The sequence below is a fragment of the Amyelois transitella genome, chromosome 27, assembly GCF_032362555.1.
Source record: "Amyelois transitella isolate CPQ chromosome 27, ilAmyTran1.1, whole genome shotgun sequence".
In the NCBI taxonomy this organism is placed as follows: Eukaryota; Metazoa; Arthropoda; class Insecta; order Lepidoptera; family Pyralidae; genus Amyelois; species Amyelois transitella.
Window position 1 is genome coordinate 5,415,453 of NC_083530.1, and position 22,957 is coordinate 5,438,409.

Here is a 22,957-nt window from a genome sequence, read left to right on the forward strand (position 1 = left end):
GGATCTCAATTCCCCATCATTAAGCCGAGCAGCTGAACGTGGCCATTCAGTCTTTTCGTGTCTGTTGGCTCTGTCTACCCCGTAAGGGATATAGACGTGACTATATGTATGTACCTAATTAAAAAAAAATCAATACGGTTCAAGTAAACCACCGAATGACGTTGATATGAATCAGCTAAATTTGCTGTCGGCTGACGTCACAGATCAGGTAAAACCAGTTGAATTGTCGTTGGGCAGTCTAGCCCGCAGTAGCCGTTGGGTTTTTGTTACGCATAACTTCCCAGAAACAAGGTAAATTTACTGAACATGGGGATTTTCTTGGGACGTGACATTGGTATTTTTGTGTGGAAAGTTAATGAGATTATGCCTTTTAATATGAAATGACACAATAATTTTGTGATTTTTTTTTATTCTGGATTTCTTTCGAGTAAATGAATAAATGTTCAGGTAAAAAGGTTTGAAAAAATATATCTGGAAATACAACAAAAAAATGTAAAAAGTTTTAAGCTTAAAAAATTAATAACAAGGACGTAATATGAACATAATTTTTTAACATAATGTCTTATTGAAAAACTGTCCACAAATTTTTTTCTTTTTTAATTCAAGCGGTAAAAAAAAAAACAAAAATCATTCTGTGCGCGATTGTACAAAGTCTGCGACTGTAATTTCATACTGAAAGCCTTGGAAGGACTTGCGGTCTATTTACTAAAAAGCTTGACATTTTCCGAGCTTTGGCTCAAGTTACTTCAGCCTTCCACTGGACATTTATATTCTTCCAAGTGGGGAAGATTTAGTACGAGTTCAGAATTAAACTAAGTTAAGCATGCAGTTCTGATTAAGTATAAGTAGTCGCAAATATTTCGCTCATTATAAAAATCAGAATTAAAAATTAGGATTCCGTACCTAAAAAGTAAAAACGGGACCCTATAAAAATCCTCCGGTGTCTGTCTGTCACCAGCCTGTATCTTATAAACACTGATAGCTAGAAAGCTGAAATTTTCACAAATAATGTATTTTCATAAATGTTACCTTTTTAATGCTCAATACCGACTCGCATTTGGCCGGTTTTTTTAAATATTTTTTCTAAGCTAAAAAGGTTTTATGAAATCTATATGGTTTATAACCTAAGTAGGTCTGTGGTCAGGTCAAGACGGCTAGAATTTCACACTGGAAACCGTATATTAGTGGGTGGCCGAACAATGACACCTATGTTACAATTGCGTGGTCACAATTGGAACACAAGGATCAATATATCCATACTTGCCGTGTGGTTCCCGGCATTTTTATTTAATAACACCACTCCATGGACATGGTAAAGGTCGACTAAGGCTAAAGGCACATTTATTTAGTGCAAGCTTTCACGCTGGTCTGGTAGTGCAAAAAAAAACGTAGTGTGTTCCAGCTGCTTCTTATCTGTGCAGATTGTAAAGGCAATCAAGGGAATGTGATTTTTCTTTAACGGGGTGGACTAGCAACTGACATTAGTAGTACGCCCGCAGCTTCGCTCGCGTGGATTAAAAAATCCCACTAAAATAATTAATTTATTTTTGCAGTTAGCAATCTTATGTTGTGACCTACTCCTTATTACTACGCTTTTATTAGCTTGGGTTGTATGTATGTATGTATGTAACGGAATCTTTGAGCTTAATTTTCACTGATTTCTAAACGTCTGATCAACTTGAAACTTTGCACACGTATCAAGGACCGATGACAATGCAATATTTTGATAAGAGTTTCTCATTATCCTGAATAAAACTGCCAGGATTAATAAGTTCATTTTTAGATCCTTCGTATGAGAGTAAAAGAGACAGAGATAGTACCAGTGCCAGTAATCTCCATACAAGAAACCAAGAAGTTCTGACGTATAAGGAGTCCAAAAAGAGATGTAATATATTTCCATATAATGTTACTATTAACCTGAGGCTTTTTTATTTCATCGCATCGCTCCATTTAGAATTACCATTAGAAACAATAGTAGAATTAGTAGAATATTTTAAAACAATAAAAAATATATAAGTAATAAAACAAAAGTAATAAATGAAAATTGAACAACTAAATTTACAACAATACAAGAATAAAGTTACTACCTACAGAACTTTGCGATATTTAATACGTATTTAACATATTAATGCAATTCTTGAATTAACATTAGGTATCTTTTGCCTATTTATAATAGCAACACTGTAATACTCGTTTAAGAAATGAGTGACTGTTTATTTAATATGTCAAATAAGTTTTGCAGTAAGTTTTGAATTCGATTAGAAAACCTGTAAACTTTCTTTCTGTTTTTTTATACCGATGCCTGTGTATTTACCTATTTGCACTTTGTTTTGTGCTGATAACTTGTCGTTATTTGTAGTTTGGAATCTTCCGTTGAGTCGAGCTTTGTTCTTCCGGATATTCGTGTGATTTTATCATCTGAGATTGGACTCTGACTGTGTTCACTGTGTTGTGCAGATATTTTTTAGATAGGATTCCTGTAAAAAGTACCTGATTATTTGAGATAGGAGTCCCAAGTTTGTGTTTGTTTTTGTGAAAGACAGTTTTACAACGAAAGTGCCACGATGTCTTCAGATAAACATTGTTGCGTTCCTGGTTGTAAAGGCAGTGGAGGTATGTTTGAAATATTTTTGTTCCTGTATCAATCTGCCTCTTAATCTTGTGGTTTGATTCCTGGCAAGGCCACAATCGAAAATTATTATGTTTGCTGGATAGTCAAAAATATTATTAACAGTGATTTATCACTATAAAATTCTTTTCAACTGGGTTTAACAATTATCATACATACATATAATCACGTCTATATCCCTTGCGGGGTAGACAGAGCCAACAGTCTTGTAAAGACTGATAGGCCACGTTCAGCTATTTGGCTTTAAGATAGAATTGAGATTCAAATAGTGACAGGTTGCAAGCCCATCGCCTAAAAAAGAATCATCATTCTGAGAATATTATGAGATTTAATCCAATCAGGCCACATATAACTTTAAGAAAGTAAGTTGTGAAAACCTCCAGCGATGGGTGCATGGTTGCAAAAGTCTTTTCTAGTATGATAGTTATACTAGAAGTGTTAACTTCCAAAAAATAATTGTATAAAAAAACTAAAAAACTACGCGTTTTATTGCTAATCGAACTAAAAAATAGAAAATAAATAATAGTTTAAAAAAAACTAAAAAACTACGCTTTTATTGCTAATCAAACTAAAAAATAGAAAATAAAAATTAATGACAAAGGAATTATAAAACAGTAGTAGCAAGTCGAACAATCAGTTATAGTCAATTACCTCGGATTAAAATTATAACAAAATTAAATTTATAAACAAAACAATTTAAATCGGAGTAAAAAGCGTGGGGTGCATTTTACTTCATTTTTATAACTCTCTTGTCATAAATATATGCTAATAGAATGATTTTAATATTTACTACATCAAGCACCCCACGCTTTTTACTCAGATTTAAATTGTTTTGTTTATAAATTTAATTTTGTTATAATTTTAATCGGAGGTAATTTACTATAACTGATTGTTCGACTTGCTACTACTGTTTTATAATTCCTTTGTCATTAATTTTTATTTTCTATTTTTTAGTTTGATTAGCAATAAAAGCGTAGTTTTTTAGGTTTTTTTAAACTATTATTTATTTTCTCGTACTCTTCTTCTTCCTCCTATCTTTAGTACCGGTTGCATCCACACCTCTCTAGAGAGGAGCCCGGGGTATGCCTTTGACCATGGATCCTAGATTGGGCGAGTCAGGTTTTTACTCGAAGCGACTCCCATCTGACCTCCGCAAACTTTGCAGGTAAACCTAAATCAAATCAAATCAAATCAAATCAAATCTATTTATTGTGGAGCACAGGTAAAAAGATAATATAATTGTATAGAGTACCACTGAGTCCTGTCTTTACAGACGTACAATAATTAATTACATACATTTATATAAAATAAAGTCAACATAAAAATTAAAATAAAATTGAAAATGTCAGTACACACATCAAAAATAAGAATTATATAAATTAAATCGAATTATTATGTCAAATTGTCTTGTAGAAAATCTTTAACACTGTAATAACATCTTTCTATTAAAAGCTGTTTAATTGTCTTTTTAAATGTCACTAAATCTTCGGTCTTATAACTATCTGGCAATTTATTAAAAATCTTAGGAGCCATCCCGATCACATTATTACTTATCAAAGATTTATGATGTCCTCCAATAACCAACTTTTGCTGGTATTGAGGTCTCACACGATCTGGCCTCATTCTTATGTCCGCTATTTTTGTAAACAAGTGGGGATTAGATTTTACAAAAAGACAAACTTCTAATATATAAATACTGGGTAATGTTAACATTTTATGTGCTTTAAACATAGGCACACAGCTGTCTCTAGATTTCAGTCCACACATCGATCTGATACATCTTTTTTGGGCCTTGAAGACTTTGTTAACTTCTACCGCATTACCCCAAAATATTACACCATAGTTTAAATGAGGGGTGACTAAACCATGATAAGCCACCAATGCAGCTTCTAATTTAACTTTTTTAGATATCCTAAATAACGCATAAGCCGATTTGTTTAGTTTTTTACATACTTCTTCGATATGAGAAGACCATGATAATTGACTGTCAACAGTAAGGCCAAGGAACTTTGTCGTTTGAACTTCGTCAATATTTTGACTATTATATTGTATGTTAAGATTAGGTGGTATTTTTCTATTATAAAATTGCATAACTTTAGTTTTGATTAAATTAATTTTTAAATTATTAGTTTCTAACCATTGAATTATATCATTTATTGTATTATTTATGTCATATTCGTACTCCTTCGGGTCGTCACATTTAATAATTGCAGTGCTATCGTCTGCAAATAGTACCATTTTTTGCTGTATTTTTTGAGGTAAATCATTAATATAAATGAGAAACAGAAGCGGCCCAAGGACGCTTCCTTGAGGAACGCCGAACTTGTTTATTCTATATCCTGACAGATGATTAATTTCTTGCTTTTTTTTGGGACAAATACTGGTTATTTCCACGCATTGGCTTCTGTTATCTAAGTAAGATTTTATTAAATTTAATACATTTCCTCTGATGCCGTACGTATTTAATTTGTTCAATAGTCTATTGCGATTAACAAAGTCAAATGCTTGTGTCATATCGGTATACACTACGCATACAGGGTTCATCTTATCCACATTTTTCATTACAATGTCCAGCATATCATATATCGCCATACTAATTGTCTTATTCTTTCTAAATCCCTTTTGTTCGTCACATAAAATTTTATATTTAGTCAAGTAATTGTAAATGGAGTCATATAAATATTTTTCAAAAATCTTTGTATAAATTGTTCCAAGTGCCACTGGCCTAAAATTAGACATAATTTTTTTATCCCCTTTTTTATGTAGTGGTTTTATAATAGTTGGTTTAAGTTTATCAGGATAAATACCAGCAGAAATGCACATATTGATGAGAAAACATATATGTGGGGCAATATCTTCACAAACAGACTTAACCACTTTTGTGGAGATATCATCGTAACCTGTACTATTGGTGTTTTTTAGTGTTCTTACAATTTTTATTACTTCCTCAGTCATAATTGGCATTAAAAACATAGATTGTGGCTGAAATATTAGATCAACTTTATCATATAATTTATTCGAAGATGTTTCAATTTTTTCAATAAAGTACGCATTAAAAGCCTCTGCTATTGATTTAGGATCTGATATTGAGTTATCATCGTGTTGAACTTCTGATATGTAGTCTTTTTTTTTATATTTATCATTTATTATTTGCCAAGTTGCTTTTGATTTATTATGTGCGTTGTTGATGTAAAATGTATTTTGAGCCTTCTGTGTTAAATTGATTATGGTTTTAAATTTTTTTGAGTATTTTTTTAAATTAATTTTGGTCTGCCTAGATGGCGCTGTTCTATGTTTCCATAATAAACTTCTTTTTCTTCGACTGCAAATTTTTATTCCTTTTGAAATCCATCTCAATTTCTTCTTACTTTTAAATATTTTTATTTTAAACGGAAAACAGAGATTGTAAATCATTTGAAAATTATCAAAGAAATGATTGAAAGCAGTATTGGGATCATCTGTATTATAGATACCAGAAAAGGGAAAGTTTTTTATGTGGTTTTCAAAAAGTTTTAAATATTCAATCGACAAATCTCTTTTTTTAGCACGCCATTGACTTAATTTGTTGATTTTATCCATCGGTATCTCTATGATTTGAGCTGAATGGTCCGACAACGCGAATTCTATTACCTGATTTTTACATTTGAGTTGTAAGTTGTGGGCAAAATTATCTAAGCATGTTTGAGAACGCGGTCTAGTTACTTGTCTTATTTGTAATTTGAGATTATAACCCATTAGAAAATATTCAAATTCCTGGGCTAAATTCGTTTTTTTTAATACGTCAATATTGAAGTCTCCACACATAACAATTCTTTTATTACATTTTTTAAATAATGTTTTCAAAATTAAATCTAACCTATAATAAAAAGTCTCAAAATCCTTTGAAGTTGAAGGTCTGTATACACATAATACAAATAAATTACATTGAATTAATTCAACCGCACAGCACTCTACTATATCAGGCACAGATAGTTCCGCAACACAATTCAACTCATTGAAACTTACATCATTTTTTACTAAAATGCATGTTCCACCACGTTTAATATTTTTTCTGGAATAGATGGCCGCAGAACGATAATTTGGAATGTTCAATTCTTCTTCATCACCAGATTTTATGAAATGTTCAGATATACAAATAACATCTACATAAATTTTTTCATCAGCTAACTCTTCCAGATGTAAGTACTGACAAAAGATCTGACTTATTTATCAAACCCGCAATATTTTGATGTAAAATAGTCAAGTTTAAATTATTGTATTTATTTAGGAAAAAAATCAGAACTTGAAGCAGGGCTTACTTTATCCATAATATCATATTCGTCACTGTTTAAATTTTCATTAACAATTATATTCAACATTAATTCCTGTAAGTCCCTAAATATTTGTTTAATACCATTATTATTAATAGTACCAGATCGTATGGAAAACATGTCATAATCATAGGAAAGATTCAAATTTGAATCAAGCAAATATGCGTAATTATGCGTATGAATGTCTAGGTATAACAGATTGTTGAAACATTCAAGTCGCCAATTGAAAATCGTGGAGTTATTGTTACATACAAATGTCGGCAAACATAGTACAATATTAGTATGTGTTATTAATTGTAATTCTTCTCTTAAGTTTAACACTATATCAAAATAATTATTAGTTTTCTTGAAGTCTTCATCTCCAATAAAGATGACGCAGCAGTCTTTGTTAGTGTAGTCTTTTAATTTATTATTTAAGTCTTCAATCATATTCTTGATTCCACAATTCGGCTTTAAATAATGACATATCCTGTAATTTCCAAAAGTACTTTCGGCAATGGACAGCATCTTGTTATTTTTATTAGTACTTATTAAGCATATTTTTGTTACACTCTTTGTATCACTTACGTCTGGTTTCTGAAGTTTTTGTTTACTTCTGTTATTATCTTCTTTTTCTATTTTATCTTCTACTAAATTTGAAATCGATTTAGAAGGTAAAGGTTTTTTCAGCTTTTTTGTCGATTGTTTTTTCGGAGATTTATCGTCATCTTTATCATTAATTAATTGAATACCTGTCTTCTTATTTTCGTTATCTTTATCACAATTTTTATTAATTTTGTTATCTATCTTTTTATTTTCGTCATCTTTATCAATAAAATCATGATCTTGTCTATTTGCCAAATTTAATTTAGTAGGACTTTCTTGATAAAGCCTTTGGGAAAGTGTCGATTCTTGAAACCTTTTTTTACTTTTCTTTTTTACAGAAGCAGGAGATAAAACTTTTTCTGTACAAATTTTTTTATATGTTTCTATTACTTTTTGGCATCTATGTAATTCATTTTTTAATTTTATATTTTCCTCGTTCAAATTATCTATTTCATTGTTCGCTGAAAGTAATTTCGATTCAAGATTTTCAATCCGTTCCTGAATTTCAATCTGTGTAACACTGTTGTTAATAGATGTATTAGGTAGGCTCATTATCGTCGAATCTAACAAAGAAGAGTTATCAGAATCATTTAGTGAATTTGATATTTCTGGTCGCCTAAAAGTAATATTTTCTGAGTCCATTTATGTGTTTCTAAAGATATTCTTCTATTGGAACGGAACGTTTTGACTGGCAAATATGCAGGAACTCAAATTTAAAAAAGTAAATATTATTTGTTATTGTGTCAATGTCAACGTCATGTCATTCAATTGACGTATATATTTATGCCTGCCGGCTGTGACGAAAGTTTTGTGGGATGTGGTTTAAATGTTAAATTTGCTCTTATTGGCTGAATTTCGTAAAAACATACAAGTTAAATTCAAAATTTTTCAGTTGTTGGATTTTGGCAAAATTAAGATATCGTTTTGTGGTAAAATAGTTATGTTATTACGTTAGATTCAGTGTCGTACCTTTGCCGCAGAAGGTTGAGGTTATGATTCTCAGCCTGTTTTCACTTAAAACTTGTAAATAGTGGACTAAATCTTCACTTTTATCAGGAGCAACAATAACAGGTCTTACTCGCGTGACCACCGGAAGTACCATTCCAAACCTAACCCGTATTGGATCCATGGTTACACACACATTTGCCTGACCGTGCAGATTTCCTCACGATGTTTTCAAACTTATGTACATAACTCCGAAAATAGTCATTGGTACATGGCCGAGGTGGAATTCGAACCTGTGCCTTTCTGCGCATCACGCATTTTAACCGGGCATCTTACCGATTCGACCATCGACCTTAATTTCTCAGACTAACTCAGTTAAATTACGATTTCTTAACTTTGGCGAAATTCCATGGAAATACTAATCGTATCATTTGAAAATTATAGTAAAACTAGAGGCCGCCCGCGACTTCGTCCGTATGGAAACCGCGGGAATTCCGGGATAAAAAGTAGCCTATATGTTATTCTGGGTCTTCAGCTCAGTCAGTCTTCAGCTTCGGTTCAGTAGTTTTTGCGTGAAATAAGTAACAAACATCCATACTGATCCATACACTCACAAACTTTCGCATTTATAATATTAGTAGGATTACTATGTATACTTATAGAAAAGTTTGATAATAAACACATAAACTACAATTTATATGAAGCTAAGCAGTTATACTAACACCTTGACATAGTAAAGTGATATAGCGAGCCAGTATGTGAGCCGCTGATATAGTATGTCGCGAATTCAATGATAAATGGTCACTTAATCACCAAGCGAGATTAAGTTAAAGCTGTTGTAACCGTGATTTAGATTTTATTGGGATTTTTATTTGTCTGCAATTGTTTTTATTATTTTTGAAATTGGAATAATTTACGACTTTCGAAGTGGTGAAATTTTTGGAATCTCAATTATTTGAGGTTTATTTGACATATTTACAACATTTCTATATAGACAAAGACAATATAAGTAGACAATGTGTAATCGTTCATGATTTAGATTTAAGAGATCTATATTTGTATATTGACGTCCGATGAAAATGCTGCAGTGTAGTTTGTTCCGCCGCTTCTTCTACACATGCGCTTTGGAAGCGGTAGTAGTTAGTTAAGAGATGTGACGTCAATAAGTGATACCTTGTATCCAATTTTGAATATAAATCTATTCTATTCTATTGTCTTGTTTTAACTTATATTATTCCAAATCAATACATACAAACATATAATCAGGTTTACCCCTTGCGGGTTGGACGGAGACAACAGTCTCACAAAGTCTGAAATACCACGTTCAGTTGTATGGCTTTAGGATGGAATTGAGATGCAAATAGTGACAGGTTGCTAGCCCATCGCAGAACAGAAGAATCCTCAGTTTATTGGCCTATCCCTTAGTCTCCTTTAACGACATCCATGAAAAAGATGGTCCTATTCTAAAGAGCCGGGAACCACACGGCATTCTATGTTTGATTTTTAAGTTCTGCAGTCAAATAGAGAAGATAATTTGATTGTGGTGTGGTTCGACAGTTTGATTGTGGCATAGGTATAGATGTCACCACAGACACGTAAAAAACGGATAGTTAAATCTGCAATTCACACAGTGCCGTGTGGTTCCCGGCAGGGCCGTGTGGTTCCCGGCACCAATACAAAAAATAATAGGACCACCCCACCCCATCTCTTTCCCATGGATGTCGTAAAAGGCGACTAAGGGATAGGCTTACATACTTGGGATTCTTTTTTACGGCGATGGTCAAGCAACCTGTCACTATTTGAATCTAAATTCTATGTTAAAGCCAAATAGCTGAACGTGGCCTTTCAGTTTTTTCAAGACTGTTGCTCTGCTCTGTCTACCCCGCAAGGGATAATGACGTGATTATATGTATGTATGTATGTTGAATCTGCAATGATTGTCACCCCAGTTTGACATAAATCAAAATTGACCTCGGCGTCGCGACTCCGTAACTCTCGACAGTGTAACTATTCGTAACTTGGCTATGTCATAGTGTAACAAATGCTTGTATTGTCTGTCTGACCGGAAAATGCTGAGGAAGTAAGTAAGGGATGTGAATTATAAGATAAATCTTATACATACATACATATGGTCACGTCCATATCCCTTGCGGGGTAGACAGAGCCAACAGTCTTGAAAAGACTGAATGGCCACGTTCAGCTATTTGGCTTAACGATAGAATTGAGATTCAACTAGTGACAGGTTGCTAGCCTATCGCCTAAAAAAGAATCCCAAGATTGTAAGCCTATCCCTTAGTCGCCTTTTACGACATCCATGGGAAAGAGATGGAGTGGTCCTATTCTTTTTTGTATTGGTGCCGGGAACCACACGGCAAATCTTATAATAAATCTTATAATAAAATCAAATCAAATCTTTTAATAAATCTTATAATCTTAATTATAATGTACACAAGCCAATGCTTCTTTACACTTTCCTGTCTTAGGCCTGCTGGAAGAAATTTCTCTAGAAATAAGTAGTGCCCTTGTACTTCTCTTTATTTTAAGTTTTATTCTTATTTTACTTGCAAGTGATTTGTTACTTTTATAACTATGTTATGTATGTTGTTATTGTGTAAATATCTATGCAATAAGGATATTATAAACAAACAAACAAAATAAAAAAAAAGATAACTGCATATAACTATAGCTGTTTGTGCCAGTAACTTCTCTTCCGTGCACACTGTAGGAGTCAATCAAGGGAAAGACTTATTAAGTTAATAAAAATTATTCTTTAGTCGATGTTTAGCAACTAGTCACTATATGAACTTAACTCCGCCATTAAGCCATACAGCTGAAGGTGTTTCGAGATAATTGGCTCTGTCTTCCCCGTTAATGTATGATATTCGTGCCAGTAAAAAAGAATAGGACCACTCCATCTCTTCACCATGGATGTCGTAAAAGACGACTAAAAGTTAGGCTTATAAGATTTTTCTTTTAGGCGATGGGCTAGCAATCTGTCAAAATTTGAACTTGATTCCGCCATTATGCCATACAGCTGAACGTGACCTATCAGTCGTTTCGAGACTATTGGCTCTGTCTACCCCGTAAAGGTTATTGAAGTGATAATATGTATGTATGTATGCTATTCTGTAATTACAAAAATCAGAATCTCTCCTATCTTGGCATTTAATTTATGATTTAACATACAATCGTTATTTATTCTAAAAAAGAACTAATGTTCTAAATAAAATAAGACGCATATATCAATTAGTTAATATTACTTTAATCACGTGCTTTTCTAAATATAGGTAGACAATATATCTATAAATAATCGTAATGTTTTGATTTTTATTTGACTTTAAATTTAATAGGCGATAAAGCTGAACGTGGTCTTTCAGTACTTTCAAGACTGTTGGTTGTGTCTGCCCCGTAAGGAAAAAAGACGTGATTATATGTATGTATATGTCTCTTTCTTTCCCTTCGGACCACAGAGGTAAAGTGTAGGTTGCACCATGTTACTAGGTATAATGACAACCAAAACCGTAACTACCTGTACCTAGCTTTACTGTTACCTCGTATTACTTCATAACAAAGTCAATTGTATTAAAAAAATTCATAAGTACATATAATCACGTATTTATCCCTTACGGGGTAGACAGAGCCAACAGTCTCGCAAAGACTGAAAAGTCGCGTTCAGCTGTAGGTATGGCTTAATGATGGAATCGAGATTCGAATAGTGACAGGTTGCTAACCCATCGCCTAAAATAAGAATCCCAAAACAATAAGCCTACGCCTTAATCGCCTTTTTACGACATCTTTAAGACTGAAAAAAGGAAAAGAGCTGGAGTGGTCCTTTTCTAAAGTACCGAGAACCACACGGCATAATTTTAACTCTACCATAAATTTCGAAAAAAAACACTTCACTTAATTCATTAATTGTAGGTACCTATATACTTTGTTTATGATATAGTGACTTCCGTCATTATTGGGGTGTCCTATTCTTGCAAACAGAACAGAATGGGACTCGTTTTCCGGTGTAAGTATGTTTGTGACGAAATAAATTTTTTAACTTAACGTACGCAATTATAAACCTAAACTCATCAACATAAAGAAAAGAGTAAAGTTTTCATAATACTTATTCAGGTTCTTGCTAATAAATGAAAAAAAATAATTAAAAAATCATAATGTAACCGTGTTAAAACAAAAATATCATATTCCTATAATCTTATGTGGATTATCAACTGCATTAGGCACCAAATTTAATAAAATTAATTATGCAATAGCTAAGTCGGTAACTCAAGATCACTTTAACCATTTTTACTTATAATTATTGGATCACTTTAACCGTTTATTCGTGTTATTGATATGAAGATATTGTTTGGTTTTAAGTATTTAACTGGTGAAAAAGATCTTTAAATAAATAAAAAAAACTCACCATTGTCAGCCTTTTTCCCGTTTTTGGCGACGATCAAAGCTCCATTGCCATTAGCCTCGCACTGGCTGGTAGAAACGGCTCCATTCAACTCCTTCATTTTTATAAAGAAATAAACTTTTCCAAATTCGAAAACTGAACACGGAATCGCGACGTGTTTCGCGCGTTTTTAAACGTCACTTTGACAGCACGAGTAACTCGCAATTGTTAATTATTTAGTTAAAACCCGTTCGCGCGGTCTTACGGCCAAGGTAAGCGGTTTGTCAGAGAAAAAAATATAAGTGGAATGAATGATTCCGTTGCAGGATTTTGATGATAATAAAAAAAAAACAACGCGGAGCTGTGTTTAAGCGCGCGGCCACAGACAAAATGCCCTACATACTTAGCGGGATAGGTTTATTTATACAAAAACTGCAGTATTTGAATTACGTTAACATTGTGTAAGTTGTTATAATGGTTGGTTTAACTATTAAACGTTAATTTCGTTAAAGTTCGTTCATATTGACTTAAGTTATGAAATATTGTAGATATTACTATTATTGCTACAACAGATAAAAATCATGAAGTCTAACACACGCGATATATTTTACAAAGATTTACCTATCACGAGTTTTAGTCGCTTAGATATTGACAAAAACAAAAAATCGTTTATAAGTATTGCATATCAGTTATCCAACCTGTATTTATTTAAATACCTAATAACTTAAATATGTTAATGAAATCCGTTTAAATCACTAACGGGACTATAATCTGAAAGAGCTAAGAATAAGTTGTTATGTTAATCCTTTGCTATAAAAAACGATGGAATAATACCAAAGTTTTCCCCGTTTTATTCTATGTGTGAAATTTTTCCATTACCGATGTGCACTGTGACTGACACAATGCAAAAACTTCTTATAGAAAACTTGAAACCCCACAAAGTTTTAAGGTTCTATTGTTCCTCCCTAAGGAAGGTCGTAAGAAATATGTCGTAACTACTTCAAAATAAACTGGTTGTAGGCAACCTACTTTATGTACGCCATAGCAACGGTTGCCATGGTTTAGGTAGTTAGGAAAAAATGACAGATATAATTTTTATTGTCAAATATTTTTCATTTTATTTCCATAACTAGAGGCCGCCCGCGACTTCGTCCGCGTGGAAACCCGAACATAACGTAACAACCATTCCCGCTTGAACTTCGGGATAAAAGTAGCCTATATGTTATTTCTAATATTGTTCCAGAATGAACTAAAGTAAAAATGTATTAATTATGGCCAAGCAATAAAATAAACCCAGATATACACATAAAGAAGAAACTTCCTTAATATTTTCTCTTTTGTTGAAAACAGTAAATAAATACGAGTAAAACTAAGGACATTTTATCGAAATATTCATTTTCGTTGCCCGAAAGGGCCCTGTAACAGCTGTATCTTTATTGCACCATAATAAATAACAGCAAATTCACATGTATTAAAAACATAGTGTGTATTGTAATAAAAACATAGTGTGTATGAAAAGAAGAATTCTGAACATTCGAAGGGTTATCACGGGGATTTTGCGCATACAAATTTGGTATGCGCAAAATCCCCGTAACAGGGAATAAATTATTACTTTACGTAAGAAAGAATTTATGCCAGGTAACAGGAAAAAAATAACTTTTGTTGGTGACGAAGCGTTTTTTACCCCGAAATAATCCATACATTCATCAAAAGAATAAAAGTTTGAATTTGAATTTGAATTCTGCAAATTGCAATAGCATACGTTTAGAATAACCTAACGGATATATTCTCTTTTTACTCCGGTTATAAACCATTGATGAAAAATAACAGCTACATATAGTCACGTCTTTATCTCTTGCGGGGTAGACAGAGCCAACATTCTAGAAAAGACTGTATGTAAGGGATAGAGACGTGACTATATGTATATCTCTATTTTCACATTACTTGTTGCACAATATTAGTTATATGTTTGGTCCATTTCGAGGAGAGTTTCGTTTTGTTGTTTGATGAGATTCTGTGTCTGTTTTGAAGAGCGTTCTGTTCCACGAAGAGAATGCTAGCTACAGGGGGGTTAAGTGCTTAGGTAGTTTGTAGCACCTCGCTTTTTGACAAAGACAAACTTAAATTCAATTTATTGAAATGTAAAATGACCTGAAAAACTGCCAGCGATGGCCTGTTTTGTTGACAAATATTGATTTTGATGTTCCAAAGAAGGCTGGTTCAATTTTTGTTTGAAATGGCATTAATATATTTTACGTTTCAAATATTGTGGGTGAAATGAAAGAGTGAAGCATAAAAACAATATAAATTCATAATATGTTATTTCATTATCAACTCACGTTTTTAATCACATGTATAAACATATTGTCTGTATGATTTAATAAGTTATAAGTATGATGTCTTCAATAGTATCGCTAACAGATGCTCTTACAGTTAGAGAAAACATCACGAGGAAACCTGTATATGCAGGTAATTCGATGTGTAACTATATATCACTTGACGGCCTCTGTGGCGCAGCGGTAGTACGCTTGTCTGTGACCCCGGAGGTCCTGGGTTCGAATCCCGACCAGGGCATGATGAGAAAAGAACTTTTTCTGATTGGCCTGGGTCTTGGATGTTTATCTATATATGTATTTATTATAAAAAAAAATTGTATCGTTGCGTTAGTATCTCGTAACACAAGTCTCGAACTTACTTCGAGTCTAACTCAGTCTGTGTAATTTGTCCCGTATATATTTATTTATCACTATCAGGTTCCCCTGCAAAGGTTACACGTTTAAAGGTTCTACACGAAGCGACTCCCGTCTCGAGGTCAGACGGGAGATCGGAATTCTGTCTGAAGACAGATTTTCTAATCTGTCTTACCTAATTCAGGATCATAGTAATATCGTAATCATAATTATTACGTGGAAGACAATGCCAAGGCTCAGAATAGCTTATATACATATATGATAGTCTTATTTATATGGGCCACGGCTACTTTTTTGCCCCACTAAATGGCCTTCTTAAAGCCACGATGTATCCGGTAGAAGTACATATATTTTATACCATGCGTACATCTATACTAATTATAAAGCTGAAGAGTTTGTTTGCTTGAACGCGCTAATCTCGGGAACTACTTGGTTTTATTTGAAAAATTATTTTTGCGTTGAATAGACCAAATGGTCAAAGAGGAAGGCTTCAGGCTATATAACATCACGCTGCAACTACAAGGAGCAAAGAAATAATGGCAAATGTGATAAAAACATCATCATCCTTGAGGGCTTCAATGATGCCCAAAATAACTATTCCACGCGAACGAAGTCGCGGGCACAGCTAGTACATATGTACATAAAAATCACGCCTCATTCCTAAGGGGTAGGTAGAGACTACATATTTCCATTTGCCATGATCCACTTCAGCACACTTCTATCCACATTCATAACTCTCTGATTTGATCAAGGTACATTCGTCTAGTCCCTTCAACGTTCCTTCATATTCCCATAGAAGTATCTAACAAAAAAATAATAATTTCTAATTCCTTCCAAAACGTATATATAACTTATTGAAATGTTGAGTATACATACTTATATAATTAAGAAACTGAAGAAGGAAATATGGTACTTTTTATCCCGGTAAAAACTGCGAAGAACTGTATTCTATATTTTATGGTAGAGAATGCCAAACGGCATTAAGTCCGCCTTTTGTACATTTATCTTTGTGCAATAAAATTTTCAAATAAAAAAATATTCTTTCGTAGATGGCGCTAAATTTTTATTATTAAAAAATCTAATATTATTAAAAAAGGACATAATATTACCCACTTAAGATACACGTGTAAACTTTATAACGTAGTGGTAATGACGGATGAATAAAACGCGAAGTTGGCAGCACTCATGTTTATAGTAAAGTAATTGATAATTAAAATTAATTGGTCCAGATCCCCCGCGATTGTTACAATGTTATACTCAAATGTCGTAAACAAGAGGAGATGCAAGTAAATTATTTGTTACTAGCTTTTACAGGAATTTTCTCCCGCTCGAACTGTGCGCCGTCTACAAAAGAATATAATTCAGCTCCTACAAAGGACTATTAGGAGAATGCGTAGTTACATACATACACATAATCACGTATATATATCCCTTAATTGTAGCCAACAGTCTTGAAAATACTGATATGCTACATTCAGCTATTTGTCTTAATGATAGAATTGAGATTCAAATAGTGACAGGTTGCTAGCCCATCGCTTAAAAGAAAAATCCCAAGTTTATAAGCCTATCCCTTAGTCGCCTTTTACGAACGGGAACGAGATGGAGTGGTCCTGTTCATTTTTTTCATCGGTGCCGAGAACCACACGGCACAACAAACAATATAACATAGTTTAAATACATAAATAAACACACAAAAAAAAAAAACTGAAACTAATACATAACATTTCCGGTTGAACAATCTGATATTGCTCCTGACCGATATAGCCAATCACTTTTTGTACGGCTCACTCTCATGGCCACAATAATATAATATAATTACATAACTGTGCGGCGGAGTGTGAAAGGCCACCATCACGTCTGGTATCCTCAGTTCCTGACGATAGACATCGATACATACATATAGTATAGAAGTAGGTATATAGAATATATCCTGGCAGGGTCGCCATATACGGGATGTATTATGAGGAGAATTAATACAAAGAAAGCTGAATAAAAACTGACTATTTATTGATGATTATTAAGATTAAATAGAGTTAAAATGAGGTTACACGGGTGGTACAATATAATGAGTATAGAATACCTACATTTAATTGCTACCCTACAATATAAACACGTCTATATCCCTTGCGGGGTACACAGGGCCAACGGTCTTGAAAATACTGATAGGCCACGTTCAGCTTTAAGATAGAATTGAGATTCAAATAGTGACAGGTTGCTAGCCCATCGCCTTAAAGAAGAATCCCAAGTTTATAAGCCTATCCCTTAGTAAATTCTTTTTTCTATTCTTGCCGGGAACCACACGGCACTCGCTACATAGTATAAAGTAAAGTCTCTTCCCGAATTTCAAGTGACGTGACCATATGTATGTATGTACCTACATATGAAGACTCTTTGTGATATTGTTATAACCTTTAATACAAAGAAACAGTAAAATTGCAATAATTTTGCAAAACAACGCGTCCAATTTCCACAATGACATTGAACAACTACTATTTTGTTGAACACGTAATTAATTGATTAAAATTACAATATGTATTCGATAATGATTTTACTGATATCGATGCCAAGACCTTTTTGTCCCGTATGTTATTACGTACATACTTGTAGTTGCGTCTATTTCCCTTGCGGGGTAAACAGAGTCAATAGTCTTGGAAAGACTGAAATACCACGTTCAGCTGTATGACGGAAATGTGACAGGTTGCTGGCCCATCGCATAAAAGAAGAATCCCAAGTTGATAAGCGTATCCCTTAGTCGCCTTTCACGACATCCATGGGCAAGGTAAGGAATATACAAGTATATATTTATTATTTATTTAACCGTGTGGTTCCTGGCACCAATACCTACAAAAAATAATAGGACCACTCCATCTCTTTCCCATGGATGTTGTCAGTCAGTCTTTTCAAGACTGTTGGCTCTGTCTACCCCGCAAGGGATATAGACGTGACCATATGTATGTACGTATGTATAATTGTATATTTATTATTTATTTAACAATATGCAACCGGGATAAAACTACGAGGAAGAACACATGCGGCTAGACAGACAAACATGACGAACTAACTTAACTTTTTTTTTGCCTTTTGGCTAAGGAATTAAATAAATAATTAAGGAATGAGTCACTAACAGTATATAATTAAACATTTCGATATAACAAAATGTGATAATTTTTAGCAGTAAACCACAATTAATATTTTTCCACGGTTTATGAAAATATATATTAAAAAACAATTTTCCAAGTGATTAATTATGATAATAATTAACTTTCAATGGGCGTGTTTCTCAAACTGAAGCACTTAGCTTGGGGTAAATTGATAATTAATGATTTCTTTCATATTTCTATCCTTACTTATGTGTTGCTAGAATTGTGTAATATTTACTTTACTGTCCTGGGTTCGATTCCCAGCTGGATTAAATAATTGGGTAGGTATATGAGAATGATATATAAAAATACTAGCGACCCGCCCCGGCTTCGCACGGGTGCAAAATTCGATCAATTATTTAATCAATAAATAAAAAATCAATTATTTAATAGATGTTATTATACATTAAAACCTTCCCCTTGAATCACTCTACCTGTTACAAAAAACCGCATCAAAATCCGTTGCGTAATTTTAAAGATTTAAGCATACAGACAAACAGACTAAAATAGCGACTTTGTTTTATACTATGTAGTGATATATGACTAGTTTTCGCGAAGGGCTTGGCTCCCGTGGGAGTTTCGAAAAGTCTAGTAATTTTAAGTTTATTCATAAAACATTATTATGGTTTTGACATGTCGATAGAATGGATGAGGACTTATAAGGCAACTTACAAAAGGAATTTATAAGGCAGAGCTGACTGTAAAAGTGGGGGACAGGGCCGGCCTCGAATTTCGAATGTCTTAAAAAAGGGAGGTGTTAGGAGTACCCGTAATCGTCGAATATGCATGAAAGTTCATTTCATTCATTCATTTCTAGGGTTCAGTACCTGAATAGTAAAAAAGGGACTCTATTACTAAGCCCCTGCTGTCTGTCTGTCACCAGGCATCTCATAAACTGTGATAGCTAGAAAATTGAAATTTTCATTAATTATTGATTTCCGTTGCTCAGTTATTTGTTCAGTTATAATAATTTTAATTATATTATGGGGGTCGTAATACCGAAAACTTGTTTTAATAATGGTAACAGGTAGACGCCTCAAAATATTCATAAAATATTTACTTGTATCGTATCGAAATAAATAATTAAATATGTAACAATAAAGTACAACAAATGTAATTTTATGCAATTTTTTGGTCGATTTTAATAGACAAGCTGAAACGTGCATTTAGAAAACAAATATTTATGTAACAAACGTGATGAAGATACGGAACCCTTCGTGAGCGAGTCAGACTTGCATTTGGTATTTATCATTTACATACATACATATAATCACGTCTATATCCCTTGCGGGGTAGACAGAGCCAACAGTCCTGAGCGAACTGATAGGCCACGTTCAGCTATTTGGCTTTAAGATAGAATTGAGATTCGAATAGTGACAAGTTGCTAGCCTATCGCCTAAAAAAAGAATCTCAAGTTTGTAAGCCTATCCCTTAGTCGCCTTTTACGACATCCATGGGAAAGAGATGGAGTGGTCCTATTCTTTTTTGTATTGGTGCCGGGAACCACACGGCATTTATCATTTACTTAGTAGAACATTATTTTCTCTAACAAACTAACAAACAATTTCTCTTAATAATAAATAGTTAACTAATGAGCCGGCACACTAAAACAATCATTAAATTAAGGCCATGACGTCAGACTCAATCCGTAAGGTACAAATGACGTAATAATAAAGTTTAACGAGTATTGATTGTTACATAGTTAATTAAAACATCAATATTGGAAGTGCTTCCGTCACAGTTATTATTTACTAGAGGCCGCCCGCGACTTCGTCCGCATGGAAACCCTATCTATCCCGAGGGAACTCCGGGATAAAAAGTACCGGCACCAATACAAAAAAGAATAGGACCACTCCTTCTTTTTTCCATGGATGTCGTAAAAGGCGACTAACGGATAGGCTCACAAACTTGGGATTCTTTTTTAGGCGATGGGCTAGCAACCTGTCACTATTTGAATCTCAGTTCTATCATTAAACCAAATAGCTGAACGTGGCCATTCAGTCTTTTCAAGACTGTTGGCTCTGTCTACCCCGCAAGGGATATAGACGTGACCATTTGTATGTATGGAACTATGGAGTCTCTACCTAACCCTCCGTATGTAATGTCGCATCCATAAATTTTCTAAGTTACATATATAACTATGGAATTCTCATTAATTTGGTTCCATACAACACGTCCACATAATATCTACTTCCTTTACAGGATAGACAGAGTCGACAGTCTCAAAGACTGAAACGCCACTTCAGCTGAATGGCTTAAAAATGGTATTGAGATTTTTATACAAAATCATATCAGCAGCTACCTCAATAGGTTTGCGTGTCTGCATCCACCTAGATCTTCAACTAAACATCTTCGTGATCGAAGGCTGAATGTAGAATATTAATTGACATGGATACCGGTTTCTAGTGAAATGTTTACTGGTTCATTTATTCGATCATTTTTTCATGGCGTTGTTGGCGCGATGGATTATTGTGATTGTCGATACTTTATACAGTTAAAAGAATGCGCCGTGTGGTTCCTGGCACCAATGGAAAAAAGAATAGGACAACTCCATCTCTTTCCCATGGATGTCGTAAAAGGCGATTAAGGGATAGGCTTATAAATTTGGGATTATTCTTTAAGGCGATGGTCTAGCATCTTCACTATTTGAATCTCAATTCTATCATTCTTTTTAAGACTGTTGGCTGTATACACGTAGAGGATATTATATATAATCTTGATTATATGTATAATTGGTTTATTCCACTTTGATCAAATTCCACATTTTAATAATTAAAATAAGAAATATACAAAAGGGTTATAAATGAAAATCACTCTTAATGTATGTACAAACATTAATCCTTTATTCATTTAAGACAAAATATCTCTTGCAATACCGACACAAAAGGCACGTATTATTATATTTATACATTTATCGCAATTATGATTTGTTTGTAAGGGCACACGTTAAAAAATATGTTTCAAATGTAATAATGTAAAAAAAATACTGATAATATCCAAGTTTCAAAAGGTTGCCTTAAAAAAATGCACCATGCGATAAGGCTGCCTTTTGTGCATCTATTAATTAAATTTAGTTTTTTAAAATGGAATTTTTTTTCACTTCACCGCGTGCCCAATAAATGTCGATCACATTGTTTTAATTTAACAAGCATTTTACAAAATCTCAGACTATATTTTAGTTTTCTATTTCATGGTTCATCTCATACACACTCATACAATTTAATTTTCAATCTTTTTCAATAAAGAGATCTATAGATGTACTGTAAATAAATACGAAATTTGCGAAAAAACGCATTGTAGTATAAGTCTGTCTTTGAATATTAAAATAATTAATCCTCTTTTATAAATACAATATACGGATTTATTAAAAAATACAAATAATTAAAAAAACAAAATTCATTATATTTTTAATTGATTTTCACTGGGACATAAACAATAAGTCAAACGATAAAATCAAAAGAAATATAATGTTTCATTTTTACAATGTTCATTCAAGGATTTAAATTTATTACCTAAATTTTATTACCTAAATTCAAGTCGTCTATAGAACTCTTTATAAAACTGAAAATTACAAAAACGACTAGTGGGTAAATACTAAGTTTATGTGGAAGATATAATGTAGAAGCACCCTTACTGGAACTCTTGAATAAATTAGGCACACATGTGTAACTTTACATGGTAATATATCTTATGTAACTACATCTGTCTATTTTATTATGGCATATGTACTTATATGTTACAAATTGTTTGTAAAATTTACTATATGAAGTTAATTTATACTTGGAAATGCGGTAAACGCACAAGATTTAATTAATTCATTAAAACAAGGCCATAATTTAAACCGAGCAGTTATTTTCGTAGATATCATTATTAAGATAAATATAAAAGCATATAGCATTTAATATTAAATTATTTCTAAAGCAACAAGAATTGCATAAGCAGCTGGAATTTTAAATTTTAAAATAATTTAATTAACACATTGAAAAGTTTGATTAATTAAAGGGGAAATTTAATTTAAAACTTGTCGTAAATCTTAAATAATAATGTGATTCTTAATTACACTTTGGTAGTAATTACCTACTATTTTAAAAACCTAATTTACTACAAAATATTGTGAAATAACTGTGTGTAACGTGATACAAATAGATTATAACTTGTTGACGGACACTTATTTATATCTAATTTCACTTTTAATTAAAAGTAATTAATATTTACAAAAGAAAACTATCAAACTGGTAAAATAAAGGGGGATACATTGTGAAATATAA

At 32.9% G+C, this 22,957-nt stretch overlaps 1 protein-coding gene across 1 annotated transcript in view; it reads right to left on the bottom strand.

Annotated features, from left to right (window-relative positions):
* Positions 1-13,227, bottom strand: part of LOC106130403 (GTP cyclohydrolase 1) — a 30,332-nt gene extending 17,105 nt beyond the window's left edge. Inside the window, exon 1 of the mRNA XM_013329239.2 lies at positions 12,884-13,227. Coding sequence (XP_013184693.1) covers positions 12,884-12,980 — 97 coding nt within the window. The 5' untranslated portion in view covers positions 12,981-13,227. The remainder of the gene's footprint in view (positions 1-12,883) is intronic.
* Positions 13,228-22,957: the final 9,730 nt, after the last annotated feature.